A 16,566-nucleotide genomic window follows, 5' to 3' on the forward strand; every position below is an offset into this window, starting at 1 on the left:
TGCACAAACTGTCAGGCAGAGGGAGCCACTGTGCCCTCCATGGTGGGGATGCTCCTCAGACCCAAGTTCCCCGCTGTCTGTCCTGGGCCTACCTTGCGGCAGCTCTCACTAGGTCAGCGGCCTCAGGCCTGCTCTCTGAACTTTTTCCTGCAGATCACCGTGGAGGACTATGAGCAGGCTGCCAAGAGCCTGGCCAAGGCCCTGATGATCCGGGAGAAGTATGCCCGCCTCGCCTATCACCGCTTCCCGCGCACCACGGCCCAGTACCTGGGTCATCGGCGGCTGGACACCATGCCCCTGGAAGAGGGCCTCCCAGGTATGGTGCTGTGGTGGCAGCTGGGCTTCCAGCGGGGCACGGCCCGAGAGTTGGTCAGGATGTCTTACTGGCTGGATGTGTTTCCCTCAGATGGCTTCTCCTACGCTGATTTCTTCGCTAGTTTCCCAAGGGTTGATTCCGTGTGCACCAGGTGCCTTGCTTTGAGCTGAGCTGTGCAAGTTGTGGGGAGTGGAGGGGCTGAAAGGCAGTCTCTGATCTTGGGAGATGGGCAGTCTCTGCCTGGATATTTAAACACAGTCAGACAGTAAATACCAAGTTAGTGGTGAGGTTCATGGATTGGGGGTAGGTAGAGAGGGTGTGTTCTCAGGGCAGGGAAGTTGGCTCTGGAGTCCAGCATACTCACATTCCGATCTAAGCTCCACTTTCTAAATACCTAAAGACCACTTTCTTGGGAAAGGAAGTTATTTCTCCAAACCTCAGTTTTTCAATCTGTAAAATGGGAATGCTAATAATATCTCTCCTTTGGGCCTGTTGTGAGGATGAAACGAGAGAAAGCATGTGAAGTAGTTGGTGCATTTCCGGATCTAGTGCATGCTCAGTTGCGTCTGACTCTCTGTGACCCTATGGACTGTAGCCTGCCAGGTTCCTCTGTACATGGGATTCTCCAGGCAAGAATACTGGAGTGGGTTGCATGCTCTCCTCCAGGGGATCTTCCTGATTCAGAGATCAAATCTGCATCTCTTATGTCTTCTGCATTGGCAGCCAAGTTCTTCATCACTAGAGCCACTTGGGAAGCCCCGGGATCTAGTGAGTGATTGGTACAGTAGTTATGTTGATGCTGTGGAGTTCAGGGAACAGGGGATCAGAGAAGGCAGGATGCTTTCTGGTGGAATCTGTTTGGCCTGTGAAGGATCCAGGGGCAGTAGGGGCTGTAAGTTAAGCAATGTGAATGAAGACAACAGGAGACCTCGATCGTGAAAGCTGGTGGTGGGGAATCAGATGAGGGCCTGGTGGTCTGTGCCAGCACCCAGGACCCTGGGTGGAGTTGGTGCCAAGATGTCTCCTCTCCGGCTTCTCTGAAGCTCTGAACCTGGACTTTGGGCATCTGTTACCACCTGGGGCTCTGAGTCTCAGCCCTCCCGGGCCCAGTTCCCTGTCTGTATGAGGGTTGATCCCACTTGCTCCACTGTTGGCAGGCAGAAATGACTGTCAAAGGTGTACTTTATACAGAACAGAGTCCTGGGGGCCTGGGTGTGAGTGTGGTAAAGTGCAGGCTGTGGTTGACCCAGGCTTTTGGACTGCCAGCATCTCATGGGCACTGCCCCGCATTTGGGACTCATGCCTGATGGGGGTGTGTGTGGCATCTCTTTCCCTCTCTGTGCTGCCTTAGCCCCTGGGATGGCTCACGTCTGCTCCAGGGACAGTCTGTTCCGAGCTCTGATGGGAGACACTCAGCCAGCCGCTTCGCCTTCCTTCCTTCCTTCCATTGATGATTCCAGGATTTCCTCCTGCCTGTGCTGGTAGTGGACAGCCCAGACCCTATGCAGGGTTGGCTGATGTGCAGAGTTGAAGCCCCTAGTTCTGCTGCTACTTAGCATAACCTGTTCCTTGGCCAGAACAGAGCTTGTCGAGAGCCAGGAAAACCCACTACAAGAGTGATGAGAATAACGCCCTATGATATATTTACACAGCATCTTCCTCTACCTGCCGCTGCAACCCTCACAGCAGCGCGTTAAGGCAGGGCGTCATCCTCAGCTGAGCAGACAGGGTCGGGAGGTAAAGTCCCATTTTGCTCGAAGTCATAGCTGGGAAATAGCCAAGAGGTGTTTTCTGGCTCCTATGGACTGACAGCCCATGGTGTGGGGACAGACAGCTCTGTCTCTGGGGGCACAGGCTCCCTATTCTGTGCTTATGGGGAGGGCTGGCTTCTCCATCTTGCCCCTTGGCCGCCCTGGGCTCAGGAAGATGTGGAAGGACAGGAACAATTATATTCCCGCTGGGCAGTCCCAGATCCTGTCTGTTCTCTTATTAGGAGAAGATGCAGCTGCCCGTCTTAATAAGCTTCATGTCCCTGAACTACCCAGAAGATGGAAGCTCATTTCAATTAAGTTAAAAAGAAAAAAAATGAAGTGCCAGCTACTGGCCAGGGATGGTTCTTGGGGACACAGCAGTGAACAAGATGAACATTTACCACCCAAGATAAAGACAAGAAGTCATCTTCAGTTCAGTTCAGTTGCTCAGTCGTGTCTGACTCTTTGCAACCCCATGAATCGCAGCACGCCAGGCCTCCCTGTCTATCACCAACTCCCAGAGATCACTCAAACTCACGTCCATCGAGTCGGTGATGCCATCCAGCCATCTCATCCTCTGGCGTCCCCTTTTCCTTTTGCCCCCAATCCCTCCCAGCATCAGAGTCTTTTCCAATGAGTCAACTTTTGCGTGAGGTGGCCAAAGTACTGGAGTTTGAGCTTCAGCATCATTCCTTCCAAAGAACACCCAGGGCTGATCTCTTTTAGAATGGACTGGTTGGATCTCCTTGCAGTCCAAGGGACTATCAAGAGTTTTATCCAACACCACAGTTCAAAAGCATCAATTCTTTGGTGCTCAGCTTTCTTCACAGTCCAACTCTCACACCCATACATGACCACTGGAAAAACCATAGCCTTGACTAGACGAACCTTTGTTGGCAAAGTGATGTCTCTGCTTTTCAATATGCTATCTAGGTTGGTCATAACTTTTCTTCCAAGGAGTAAGCATCTTTTCATTTCATGGCTGCACTAACCATCTGCAGTGATTTTGGAGCCCAAAAAATAAAGTCTGACACTGTTTCCCCATCTATTTGCCATGAAATGATGGGACCAGATGCCGTGGTCTTCGTTTTCTGAATGTTGAACTTTAAGCCAACTTTTTCATTCTCCACTTTCACTTTCATCAAGAGGCTTTTTAGTTCCTCTTCACTTTCTGCCATAAGGGTGGTGTCATCTGCATATCTGAGGTTATTGATATTTCTCCCGGCAATCTTGATTCCAGCTTGTGCTTCTTCCAGCCCAGCGTTTCTCATGATGTACTCTGCATAGAAGTTAAATAAGCAGGGTGACAGTATATAGCCTTGACGTACTCCTTTTCCTATTTGGAGCCAGTCTGTTGTTCCATGTCCAGTTCTAACTGTTGCTTCCTGACCTGCATATAGGTTTCTCAAGAGGCAGGTCAGGTAGTCTGGTATTCCCATCTCTTTCAGAATTTTCCACAGTTTATTGTGATCTACACAGTCAAAGGCTTTGGCATAGTCAATAAAGCAGAAATAGATGTTTTTCTGGAACTCTCTTGCTTTTTTGATGATCCAGCAGATGTTGGCAATTTGATCTCTGGTTCCTCCACCTTTTCTAAAACCAGCTTGAACATCAGGAAGTTCACGGTTCACGTATTGCTGAAGCCTGGCTTGGAGAATTTTGAGCATTACTTTACTAGTGTGTGAGATGAGTGCAATTGTGCAGTAGTTTGAACATTCTTTGGCATTGCCTTTCTTTGGGATTGGAATGAAAACTGACCTTTTCCGGTCCTGTGGCTACTGCTGAGTTTTCCAAATGTGCTGGCATATTGAGTGCAGCACTTTCACAGCATCATCTTTCAGGATTTGAAATAGCTCAACTGGAATGCCATCACCTCCACTAGCTTTGTTCGTAGTGATGCTTTCTAAGGCCCACTTGACTTCACATTCCAGGATGTCTGGCTCTAGGTGAGTGATCACACCATCATGATTATCTTGGTCATGAAGATCTTTTTTGTACAGTTCTTCTGTGTATTCTTGCCACCACTTCTTAATATCTTCTGCTTCTGTTAGGTCCATACCATTTCTGTCCTTTATCGAGCCCATCTTTGCATGAAATGTTCCTTTGGTATCTCTGATTTTCTTGAAGAGACCTCTAGTCTTTCCCATTCTGTTGTTTTCCTCTATTTCTTTACATAGCGGCAAGTGCTAAGGAGACGAAACAAAGCAGGGAGGGGGAGGTGAGATGCTGGGGCTGGTTGGGGTGGTTAGGTTTTAGGTCAGACAACCAGGACAGACCTCACTGGTGACTTTGGAGCCCCTGTGAGCTCCTGAGGTCAAGGACATTTTGCTATCACTCAGTCCTGTCTTTCAGACTTTCATCCCCCCCCTCTGCCTGAAGAAGACCCATATTGCCTGGAGAATGCTCCCCCCAACCTGGGCTACTTGGTCCGCATGCAGGGAGGCATCCTCTATGTGTATGACAACAAGAAGATGCTGGAGCGCCAGGAGCCCCACAGCCTACCCTACCCCGACCTGGAGACCTACACGGTGGACATGAGCCACATCCTGGCTCTCATCACGGATGGCCCCACGTAAGTCCCCTTCCCCCTCCATGACCAGGTGAGTCCACCTCTTTCTGCAGGAGCACTGCTCTGTAGAAGGGACCAGGGCAGGCCTTCTGCTCTGGGCTTTCCCTCAGTTAAACCACCCCAGAGAGGGCTTTGTGGGTTTCTCTCTTCCCAGTGCTTTTGGGCTTTTGCGACAATTTTTCTTCACAGACTGGCGTATTCTTCGAGTTGCTCCTGCCTGTGCCTTCCGCATGCACGGGTGTGGAGCTCCTGCTTGCCGGTGGCCACCTGTGCACCTTAAAATGATGGTCAGCCCTCACCCCAGGCCGGACAGCAGCGATGCAGAGAGTTACCAGCCCAGGGCTTTAGGGTAGATGGTGGGGGAGCCGTGAAGACTGTTGCTTCCGGTGTTGGTTTTTCCATGTTTCTGGAGCAGGGAGTGCAGGGAGCCTGGGAACTCTGAGCCACAACTCCCAGGATGCTTCTAGGCTTAGCTGGAGCTACCCTGGCAGGGAACTGTCTTCCTGAGTTCGGGCCCTCGCTCCTCAGAGAGCATTTAAGGGAATCAGCAGTGGAGGTTGCGCATGAGTGCCCAGCTTGGGGGAGCAGAGGAAGCTGGTCACAGCTGAGGGACTTCTCTCTTGTCCTTCTGTTTGGGTTTTGCTGGGAGTTGGGTGACGCCAGTTTCTACGGGAGGAGAGTGGGCCCCGAGGGGATGGACAGAGTGGGTCGAGGTCCTTGGTGATCTGAGGGCAGAGGGAAGAGCTGGGGGGAGAGTGGGATCCCTGGGAGCTTGCCTCAGCCAGTGTGAACAGAGGATCTGAGGGGAAGCCTTGGGGACAGGGCTGTTCCAGGAGGTGTGTGAGCAGCAGCTGTCCTGTCTGGGAGACTGTCAGGGCGAGTCCTACCAGGAGAGGGACTGGGAAAGATGCCCTTGAGAGTCCCGTCTGACCCAGACTCTGCCATGCTTGGCTGTGGGCTCATCCTGGCACACATATGGTGGTGCTGGTCCAGGCTTGGTGGCCGCTCTTTACAAGGGTCTCTGTGCCTGGGTGCCAAGGGAGCCGTGTGCATCTGGGGGCCACAGGGGAGCAGGGTGGCCCGACTTGTGGTTGCATGTTCTGTGTAGCTGTGGCACAGGCACGTGGCCAGGCCCCTGGGCTGGATGTGCGCTGGCTGTTGGCTGAGAACAGTGGGTGCTCCCACCCTCCAGTGGCCTTTGCAAGCTGGTGGGGACATCAGTTCTTTCATGGACTTCTGTCCTGGTAGCAACACCCCTATATCCCTCATCTGCCTACGATGCAGAACATCCACCCCTCGTCCTGAAGCCTCAGGGCTGAGAAATCTTCTGGGTGTCATCTGGTCACAGCCAAGGCGGGAAGGTCATGCCTTTGGATTTGACTGTATTACTGATCTTCTGGACAGAAGTGAAACTCCTTTCAAGGAATGAAAGCTGGCAGAGGATAGATGGGAGGGTGGAAAGATGGAAGGGCTGAAAGAGGGAGACTTTCTTTGAGTATCCACGAAGCTGAGTTGGACCCTTCACACCCTAAGCCAATTTGGCCCTCACTTCAGTCTTGGGTAGTACCATCTCTGTATTTGTTCATGAGAGACAGCAGCTTGAGATTAATTGCCTAAACCTCTAAAGCTCATACAGAAGGAATCTGTATGAGGTCAGCTCTCTGCTGCTGCTGCTGCTAAGTCACCTCAGTCGTGTCCGACTCTGTGCGACCCCATAGACCGCAGCCCACCAGGCTCCCCCGTCCCTGGGATTCTCCAGGCAAGAACACTGGAGTGGGTTGCCATTGCCTTCTCCAATGCATGAAAGTGAAAAATGAAAGTGAAGTCGCTCAGTCGTGTCCGACTCTTAGCTACCCCATGGACTGCAGCCCACCAGGCTCCTCGGTCCATGGGATTTTCTGGGCAAGAGTACTGGAGTGGGGTGCCATTGCCTTCTCCGGTCAGCTCTCTACTGGCCCCTATTGACTCTCCACGCGTTTCATAGAGCACGTGGCTGTGGTTACACAGTTTAGCTGGGTCTGTGGATAGCTGGCCCCTTCTCATCCCTCTCTGCTCCATCCTGACCTTACACCCAGGACTGGGTCCCCACAGACACCGGAGGTCTCCAGACTGGAGAACTGATGCGACTTCTCCTCAACTGTGGTTTCTTCTCCTTCCTGACCTGCAGGAAGACGTATTGTCACCGGCGACTGAACTTTCTGGAATCCAAGTTCAGCCTACATGAGATGTTAAATGAAATGTCTGAGTTCAAAGAGTTGAAGAGTAACCCCCACCGAGACTTCTATAACGTGAGAAAGGTGCGTTAGCGGGCCAGCGTTCAGAGCTCCTGTCCCAGGCCTCATTCCAACCCATTCCGGCCCTAGCCAGTCGGGGGCTGGTCCCCAATGTGGCCTTCCTATGAACAAAAGGAAAACTGGCCAGTCTTCCATGTGTCCGGCCACGCCTCAGATGGTACTTGTTATGACTTTGTTGTATATCTGTTAGAATGTACCATCCTGCTTGAAAAATAGAGCAGGACCTATTAAGAATTGAGACATAGAGCTTGCCTCAAATTTATCATGGATCGAAAAACAGTTATCAATGTTAAGACCTCTTTGGACTTGGGAGTGTGTGGTTTTTCTTCCTTTTGGACTGGGTGTGTTTAAGAACAAGTATCTGATGTGCTTCTCACTCTGCCCTCTAGAGTGGATGAGCAGCCTACTCCTGGGCTCAGGGGCTGCAGTCGGGATAAGCCTGTAGGTTAAATGGTCGCCTCCTCCTGCTTTTCCATTTTATTCCATGTAACTAATATATATCAAGCATGGGATCAGTGCCAAGTGAGGGACATTTGATGCTGAGTAAGGGTCGCTTTCTGTCTATAAGCAGTTCCCAGCTGGTTACTATTAGTTTGATAGGGATGTGATAGAGGTGTCTTTCAGGAAGAGGTCGGAGCTGAGCTGACTTAGAATGAGTTGCGCTCAGCTCCTGGGCTCTAAGGCTTACGTAAAAGTCTTGGGGATTTCCAGGCAGAGGTGAAAGGGCGTGTGTTGGATGTTTACCTTCAAGCACCGTCTGTTTCTTCTCTGTGATCCTCAGGCGCTCAGACAGATGGGTGCCTCAGTCAATAGGCCAGCTCCTCTCTATCCTGCCTCCATGAACGCTTCACCCTAGATGGGTGTCCAGGGAAATTCCTCACCCAGCTCTGGGCAAGCCTGCCCTCTGCACATGGGCATGCTCAGGGCCGGCCGGCCTCCTGCAGTGTCCTTGCTGACTGCGCCAGCTCCGACACTGTTTGCTTCTGAAGCGGGGCCCCTGTGGGTGCTGATGGGCTGGCCAGCTGCTCTCTGGCCACTCTGTGGGTGAGAGTCCTGGGGACAGGGGTGGGGGCTGTGGTTACATACCAGAGCCAAACCTCGAGCTCTCTGTCAATCTGGGGGTTCGGGTACTCTCTGAATGGAGATTCTTTGAGTGCTGTGCTGGGCTGCACTCTGGCTCCACAGCCGTCCATAAACACAGGCCAAGGTCTGCTCCAGGTCAGGCTGTGCCTGCCCCTCCCTGTCTCCTGGGTGCTGACTGCTCTTACCCTGGAATTCTCTGCGAGGGGAGAAGAGCTGATTCTGAAGTCAGGATGGGCTGGGAGGTGGCCTCCTCACTTCCAAGTGGCTCTCAGTGTCGTGGTGGCCCTGCTCTGAGGCAGGAGCTGTGTGTGGCCATGGGTCAGTGTGGGTGGTATTGTGAAATTACCTGCAGCATCATAGCAGATCCTGGGTCCTGACACCGTGAGGCCCAACCAGCAGGTGTGTGTAACTGAAATGATTGTTTTCAGCTCGGAGCTGAGAACAAGGGGCTGAGTGTGTTTGTTGCTTGGCAGTGGGGTAGGATTAGGCCTTACCCACTTTGCTTTGTTTCATACCATGGAGAGCAAACAGGTTTCATCTTCTGTGCCAAACTTGACCAATGGGTAGTGGCTACCTGAGGCTATTCCCAAAGCTTAGTGAAGGGTGCTGTAGTTGATTATTGATGTCTGCCATGGATGTGGCAGACCCCAGTTCGATTCCTAAGTCAGGAAGATCCCCTGAAGAAGGGATAGGCTTCCCACTCCAGTATTCTTGGGCTTCTCTGGTGGCTCAGCTGGTAAAGATGTGGATGCCTGCAGTGCGGTAGACCTGGGTTTGATCCCAGGGTTGGGAAGATCCCTTGGAGAAGGGAACAGCTACCCACTCCACTATTCTGGCCTGGAGAATTCCATGACAGAGGAGCCTGGCGGGCTACAGTCCATGGGGTCGCAAAGAGTCGGACACAACTGAGCGACTTTCACTATGGATGTGGAAATAGTGTTGGCTTAGAGGCCAGGTACTGGCCAGCCCATTTAGAAACCACTGTTTGTTTAGACCCAGATCTTAGGTGAAAGCAAGGAATGCTCTTGGATCTTCCAGTGAATTGAAAGTGCTGACCTCCGATTACAGGCTGTCTTACTTGTTCCTAAAATAATCACCCTGGTAGTTCTGAAGTTTGGATCCCGTGCTTCCTGGATTGTGCAGCTGTTTTCCTTCCTCACCTTGTGACTCACGGGGGTAAGCACAGGCTGCACCCACCCCCTGCGGTGTGTCACTGGGATGCCGGAGGACAGCAAGAAAGCCCAGAATGTGCTGAGTCATCCTGAGGTGGTTGAGCCCAGCTGTGTCCGGACGGCTGAGCTGAGGCCGGCTGACCTTCGCTTGTGCCTCCCCCACGAGTCCAGCCTGTCCCTGAGGGGCCTGAGCTTTGGGTGATGTTTTAACTTTTGGTGCTTCGTTTCTCTGATGCCCAGTGGTCTGTCTTCCTGGTAGGAGTGGCGGGATTAAAGGCAGGAGGGCCCCGAGGAGTGAGTGATGTGGCCGGTGACAGGGGCTGGCTGGTGGAAAGCTCACAGAGGTTCAGTGGATTGGATGTCGGGTTTGGCATGACTCGGAGATGCCTGGCCAGCTGTGGACAGCATTCCTTGGCCTGAAGTCAGCCGCCTCCTTACCCCAGCCCTGGCAGATTGCCCAGCTGGCCGCAGCAGGGACTGCAGAGTGTGGGCTAGTGGTTGGCAGCACCCTGGCCTGTGAGGTCACTGCCACCTTCCCTGGGACCTCCTGCAGGCCCCTTGGCTTTATGGAAGAGGGTCAGGCTGCCCACTGTGACTTCAGGCCATCCCTCAGCTTAGCCAGGGCTCTGTTTCTTTAGGGCTGGTGGCTGAGGGGAATGCTCTGGGGGTTCTAAGAGAGGTCAGTAGCAAGTGTGGGATTTTGCGGGGCATTACGTGAGCCCTCGGGGTTCTATGAGGAGGAGGTGGATATCACTGAAATGGTCGGAACCTCCCACACCTGTTCATTGGTCCGTTCATCCATCCATTGATTTCACATCATCCCAGGCTCTGGGGTAGGCACTGGAGACTTAGATGCACAGACACGCCCCTGTCCTTGAGGACTGAGCTTCCAGTCTAATGATGAAGTAGATAGAAACTTATTAGAGAGGACTGGAGGATACATACAGTGACAGGAATGTCTGTGCCAGGGCTCCAGGTTGGACAAGGGGAAAACTCGCTCGTTGTGTTTGGGGGATCAGGATAGGCTTCTATGTGGAGGAGGTCATAGAAGACTTCCAAGTGGATGAGACTGGTGGGGAGGAAGGAAGACATCCAGGCTGAGGAATAGCAGGGCTCCTCGGATACCTGTAAGTGAGGTGTCCTGGCTGGAGCAGAGAGCAGGGCAAGGTGAGACTTAAGACTGAACGGAAGCCTTGAATCCCAGGCTCAGGAACTTGGGCGTTATTTTGAAATGTTGGGCAGCACTGATGTGTTAACAGGGACGATGGCCAGATTTGAACTGTACTAAGAAAAGGTCTCCTGATGCTGTAAGAAGGGGGATTGGGCAGCAAGGCTACAGCGGGGAAGCCCAGTTCTAGAAGAGATACGGGGTGGGGCGGTCCAGCACCAGGGGGTTGCTGAGGCTCTGCACGCGACACCGAGGCCCGGGGGTCCTGGTTCTCGGTGCCGAGGGAGGCGGCTCGGCTCACGTGCTGGGCCTGTGTCGCAGGTGGACACGCACATCCATGCAGCTGCCTGCATGAACCAGAAGCACCTGCTGCGCTTCATCAAGCACACGTACCAGACGGAGCCCGACAGGACAGTGGCCGAGAAGCGGGGCCGGAAGATCACCCTGCGGCAGGTGTTCGACAGCCTGCACATGGACCCGTACGACCTCACTGTGGACTCGCTGGACGTCCATGCGGTGAGTGGGCTCTGCCCCAGGGCCTCACGCAGTCCTGGTGGAGGACTCAGCCTGCTGGAAAGCAGCCACGATTGGTCTTGGAGAGGGGCTGGCTGTGTAGGCATCTCTTTCTCTTCCAGCCGTGGGAACTGTGAGAGACAGTTTATCCTCAGAGAGTAAGGGCTGGAAGCAGCCTTGGGACAGAGGAGAAGAGGGTGTGACTTGGAGTCAGAGACATTCCCCTTCTAACTCCCATTTCCGCTACGTAAGAGTTAAGTGCCTTTGAGTAATTCACTTGAGCTTTTATTTCCTTGCTTGTAACATGGTGACTACCACGTGCCTTAATGACATTGCAGTGTTATTAAAGTACTAAATGGAGGTGCAGCTGCTGTAGAAAACAGTGTGGCCGCTCCTCAGGAAGTTAAATGTAGAATTACCATATATTCCAGCAATCCCAATCCTAGGTATAGACCCCAGGGACTAAAACTGATACTTGCACATCAGTGCTTATCACAGCATTATTCACAGTGGCCAAAGAGTGTCCATCACCACTTGAATGGATAAACAAAATGTACACACACACACACACACACACACACAGGAATATTATTCAGTCCTGAAAAGGGGTAAAGTACTGATAACCTGCCACATCCACAGATGAACCCTGAAAACATTATAAATCAAAGAAGTCAGACACAAAAGGACAAGTACTGCATGATTGCACATGTATGAGGCATCTGGAACAGGCAAACCCATGGAGACAGAAAGGAGAATGGTGGTTCCCGTGGGCTGGGGGAGGCGTCGTGGGGAGTTGTTTTGTGAGGACGTAGTTTCAGTTTTGTAAGATGAAGAGAGTTCTGGGGACAGATGGTGGTGATAGCTGCGCAGCAGTGTGAATGTACACTTAAAAATGGTTAAGACGGCACATTTTGTGTTGTATACATTTCACCACAGTGAAAAAATCCTAAAAGCAGACACTGAATGAGGAGATGTGGAGAAAGGGCCTTATGCAGTCCAAGCAGTAATAGGGCACATGTTATTACGGATGGCTCAGTATTCTTTGCTCGCTCAGCTAGCCCTGCTCCTAGAAGCACGAGGACCTTGACCCTGCTCAAGAGGGTCTCAGGAACGGACCCCAGGGCTGACCGAGTGAGGACGTGTGGTCCCGGCCCTGGGACTTTCCAAGCTTCCATGTACGAACTGACATAGAAGGTGCCTTTCAGTGTGGCTCACGGAGGCCACATTGTAATGGCTGGAGGAGGCGTGTGTCTGGTGGCTGCAGGACAGCGTGGTGAGCTAGCTGGTATTTCTTTCTCCAGGGCCGGCAGACATTCCACCGCTTTGACAAGTTCAACTCCAAGTACAACCCTGTGGGGGCCAGCGAGCTGCGAGACCTGTATCTGAAAACAGAAAACTACCTAGGAGGAGAGTACTTCGCTCGGATGGTCAAGGTGAGTGAGCCCTGGGCATCTCAAGCCCTCCTCGGATTCCCGACAGCATCTGCGTCCAGGGAGTGGGGGCCTGCAGGGGCTCCTGTCCTCTTCCCCTTCCTGAATCCCTGTCCATCCAGCTCAGGCGAGGGGCAGGCGCCAATGCCCAGTGCTGTGGCCCTGGCCGCCGGTTTCCGGGTGGGCAGGAAGTGCTGTGTATGGACTGTGCTGACTGCGGGCAAGAGGAAGGGGAGGATGTCCGTCCCAGCGCAGCCCTCCACAGCCAGGCTTGCTGCTCTGCGTGTTTGCAGCCTACACTGGGTACAGGTTCGCTCTGTTTGGTGACGCTTCTGCCCCCGGGCCTCTAGTCACACGTGTGACTGTGCAACCCAGGGCTTTCTTCCCCACGAGGGTGGAGTGAGTGCTAACAGAGGTGTAGATCAGGCCTTATGAGCTGGGGAGCTGGTGGCTGGGGGAGCTGCAGGGTCTGCTGCTGGGGTCAACCCAGGTTCAACCCTTGGGCTGATCTGAGCTCTTCTTTGTGCCAGGAGGTGGCCTGGGAGCTGGAGGAGAGCAAGTACCAGTACTCAGAGCCACGGCTCTCCATCTACGGCCGCAGTCCCGAGGAGTGGCCCAACCTGGCCCGCTGGTTCATCCAGCACAAGGTCTACTCGCCCAACATGCGCTGGATCATCCAGGTGCCCCGGATCTAGTAAGTGAGGCAGCTGCTGTCTCCCCGTGTCCTCTGGGGTCGCCAGCCTGTCCCACAGGATCTGCTGAGCCTGTTCCAGTGCCAGCCTAGGCCTAGTGCCCCTGGGACTCCCCTACAGAGAGGGGCGGTCTGCACAGATACTTTGTGATGCTTCAACACTGTTGTTTGAGGAACATATAATCGCAAAGGCCTGGTGGAACCGTGCTCAGTCACTCAGTCATGTCTGACTCTTTGCAACGCATTGACTGTAGCCCACCAGGCTCTTCTGCCCATGGAATTTTCCAGGCAAGAATACTGGAGTGGGTGGCCATGCACTCCTCCAGGGGATCTTCCTGACCCACAGGTCGAACCCGTGTCCCTTGTGTCTCCTGCATTGGCAGGCTGATTCTTCACCACTGTACCACCTGGGAAGCCCTGGTGGGAACGACTGCCCATCTTCTTGTCACTGTGATTTGAGGATGGACTATCTTTTTGGGTGAGGCTGGGAGTCTGCATAACCTGATGGGGGCCTACATTGCTGGCCCACTGCCTGGATATGGCTCAGACTACCCCTGTCCTCTCCAGTCTGGGCAATATAGGGCCCCTGGAATGTCTGGGACTTGTGGTTTAGGGGAACTGAGCTGAGTGGCAGGGAGTTGGATCAGCCTGAATCCCAGCGCCCCCCTCCCAGTGTGGCCTCTAGCTGAAGAAAGCTCACTGATGGGCATGGGTAGGTGCTGAGTGTGCCAACCAATGCTTGGTATTGCAGAACTTGGCGAGGAGGGGAGGGATCTGTGTTGGAGCCCCACCTCTGACCCTGCCCTGGGTGCTTAAATGGGGACTTGCTCTGCCTGAGGAAGGGACCAGGGCTGATCTCTGACAGGTTGAGGGGGCTATTGGAACCACCTTTATCGGCAAGTCTCACTTTCCCCCAGTGACATATTTAGGTTAAAGAAGCTGCTGCCAAGCTTTGGGAAGATGCTGGAGAATATCTTCCTGCCCCTTTTCGAGGCCACCATCAACCCTCAAGATCACCGAGAGCTTCACCTCTTCCTCAAATACGTAAGCACGGGTGGTGCCCAGGTGATGTGCCCAGGTGATGTACCCAGAGTGGAGGGAGGAGAAGACTCCCAGCAAGTTAAGTCAGCTTAGCTTCTAAGATCACTGGTGTGCCCCAGGCATGAAGTGTCCCACCCTAAGAAGCTGAATTTCTAGAATAACAAGCTTCTTGCAGAGAAGAGAAGTTCCCTTCTCCTCTGGGGTGGCCCTGCAGGCATAGGTGGGGTGATGGGAAGGCAGCCGAGGGGCAGAAAGACTGAAGAGTCAGTTCCTGGCCAGGCAGGGTGAAAGGACCGGGCCTGCCCCAGCTGCAGACATTCCAGACTCCTGCTTTCCCCTGGACACCAGTGGTCCTCACACCTTGTTTGGTTGAGCCCCACAAAATATGTTTATCTGGTTAGCTGTGGGAGAGGGGAGAAGGGTGGAGAAGAGACTTAACTAGGAAGGGCATCAGCTTGTCCCGCCCTCTGGGTACCCAGAACAAAGGTGGCTGCAGATGGTGAGAGGCAAGTTCAGTGCCTGGTGGAGGTTATGGTGTGGATGGTTTCTGCCAGGGAGGGAGGCAGGGAAGATCCCAGAGGGCTCAGGGTGAAGAGGTAGGGGTGGAGGGATGGCTGAGTGTATTTGTAGGGGGAGGGGTTGGGGGGTGCTGGACAGGCGGAGGTTTGAACAGGCGGAGGGCCAGCGTTGAATTTATGTCTTAATACCATCGACAAGCAGGCTATTGAGTGAGGAAAGCCCTGGAACAGAAGGTAGCTGGACGTGGGGGCAGGGGCGCAAGGTGAGAGTTGGGGGGCCTGCTCAACAGTAGAGACGTGAAGGGGGCTTGAAGTCATAGTAACAGTTCACACTGATGGCCTCCCTGCGCGGTGATCCACGCCATGACGCGATCTCGCCTCACCCTCAAGACTGCCCCATTTTACATCATTTGCTGGTAGTAGCCAGCATGATTATGTGTTGCTGTGTGTTCAGACACTGTGGATTATCTCACTTAATCCTTACAGCAGTCCTGTGAAGCTACTAGCTCCAATTTACACACCAGGAAACTGAGAGACCACAGAGCTGAAAAGGGGCAGGACTGGAATTCATACCCAGGGTCCTGACCCAAGTGTCATCGATCCCATAGAATCCTGCCTCCCATTAAGGAAAGTGAGGGGTATACAGGTGGTGGGTGCAGTTGGAGAACAGATGGGGCGTGGGCATGGCCTGCAGGTGAGCGAGGCGAGGAGTCGGAGGGGCCCTCGGTGCCTGGTTTTGCAGGGGAGCAGGTGCTGTGCCTTTAGGAGGTCACTGCCAGCTGTGTGGGGAGTGGGGAGGCTGGGGAGGAGGAGGAGTTGGGGTTTGGACAGATTCTGTGCTTGAGGCCCTTGGGATGTCCAGTTTAGGGCCCTGCAGGGGGGACGCAGAGCTCAGGAGAGGGGCTGACATTGCCCCCGTGCTGGGCCCTGAGAGTTCAGGAGCAGCATGGAGCTGTGAGTGCAGACAGAGCAGAACTCGAGGTCCCTCTGGCCCCCAGATGTGTCCAGGCCATGCTGAGAGCTGCAGTGGGGACTGTCATTTCCTTTGACATGTGACTGACAGAGAAGATTCTGGCAAGACCTTGGTGGTCCTTTGCTCCCCTGGGCCTATACTGCCGAGTTGGGAACAGGCAGACCTGGCTGGGGCTGGGCTGGGAGCCCCCCAGATTGAGCCTGTCCTTCAGGGGCCCCTTCCCAAAGCACTGCTGGGGCCGAGTGACGGGAGCCAAGTGGCCCTGCGTGCCAGCGCGGAGCCGAGTCCTCGCAGGTACGTCTTCCCTCAGGGCCCGACCTCTGGGAGGAGGCGACAGCAAGAGGCTGGTGCCTCGGGAGGGCCCATGGAGTGTAGGGCGGGCCCAGTGTCAGTGTATGCTGCGGGGAGGGCGTCTTCTGAGCTGCTCCGACCCTGCTCAGAGGGCAGGCTCCAGGAGCCAGGGCTCAGCCTTCCAAGAAGCCCTCTTGGATGGCGCCCACCTTGGCCTGCTTATGAGGCATCCCAGTGGGTTTCTCATGGCCACTCCAGGGCATCCTCTACCTGCAGCCCCGAAGAGTGCAGGCCCAGAGCCCATTTAGGCTCAGCTGGTGGTCTGACGTGGGCAAGTGCCTCCACCAGCCCTGCTCTGCTCTCAGCCAAGCCCACCCTCACAGGGCCACTTGAGCACTGAGTTAGCTGACGTGTGTGGTGAGTGCTCCAGGCAGGGCCTGACACCCCGTAGGTGTATGGAAACTCCTGTCCCCTTCCCCTCACAGCTGTTGTCACTGCTGCTGATGGCACAGCGGAGGACGGGAGGTGAGTCCAGCCGCCTCACCCTGCACCTGGCCTGGCCTGAGTTCCCCTTCACTGTTGCTGCCACATAGGGGCTTGGTGCTCTCTAGACTGGCTTCCGGGTACCTCTGGAAACCCTGGAGGGACAGCCTGGGGCGCTGTGCCCACTCCCCATCCCTGGGAGAAATGTGGCTCAGGCAGGCCCCGGGGTCCCCAGCTGAGAGGCCTGGGCGCCAAGGCCTTTAACAATTCGCT

At 54.1% G+C, this 16,566-nt stretch overlaps 1 protein-coding gene across 6 annotated transcripts in view; it reads left to right on the forward strand.

Moving 5' to 3' along the window:
* The window catches only part of AMPD3 (adenosine monophosphate deaminase 3), a 53,355-nt gene that overhangs the window by 26,818 nt on the left and 9,971 nt on the right, over positions 1–16,566 (forward strand). For all 6 annotated transcript variants that reach the window (XM_027563263.1, XM_027563260.1, XM_027563261.1 and 3 more), the window contains 7 exons: positions 154–316; positions 4,420–4,639; positions 6,804–6,933; positions 10,675–10,869; positions 12,168–12,299; positions 12,827–12,990; positions 13,905–14,031. In XM_027563263.1, coding sequence (XP_027419064.1) covers positions 154–316; positions 4,420–4,639; positions 6,804–6,933; positions 10,675–10,869; positions 12,168–12,299; positions 12,827–12,990; positions 13,905–14,031 — 1,131 coding nt within the window. The remainder of the gene's footprint in view (positions 1–153; positions 317–4,419; positions 4,640–6,803; positions 6,934–10,674; positions 10,870–12,167; positions 12,300–12,826; positions 12,991–13,904; positions 14,032–16,566) is intronic.

This window comes from Bos indicus x Bos taurus, chromosome 15, assembly GCF_003369695.1.
Source record: "Bos indicus x Bos taurus breed Angus x Brahman F1 hybrid chromosome 15, Bos_hybrid_MaternalHap_v2.0, whole genome shotgun sequence".
Taxonomy (NCBI): Eukaryota; Metazoa; Chordata; class Mammalia; order Artiodactyla; family Bovidae; genus Bos; species Bos indicus x Bos taurus.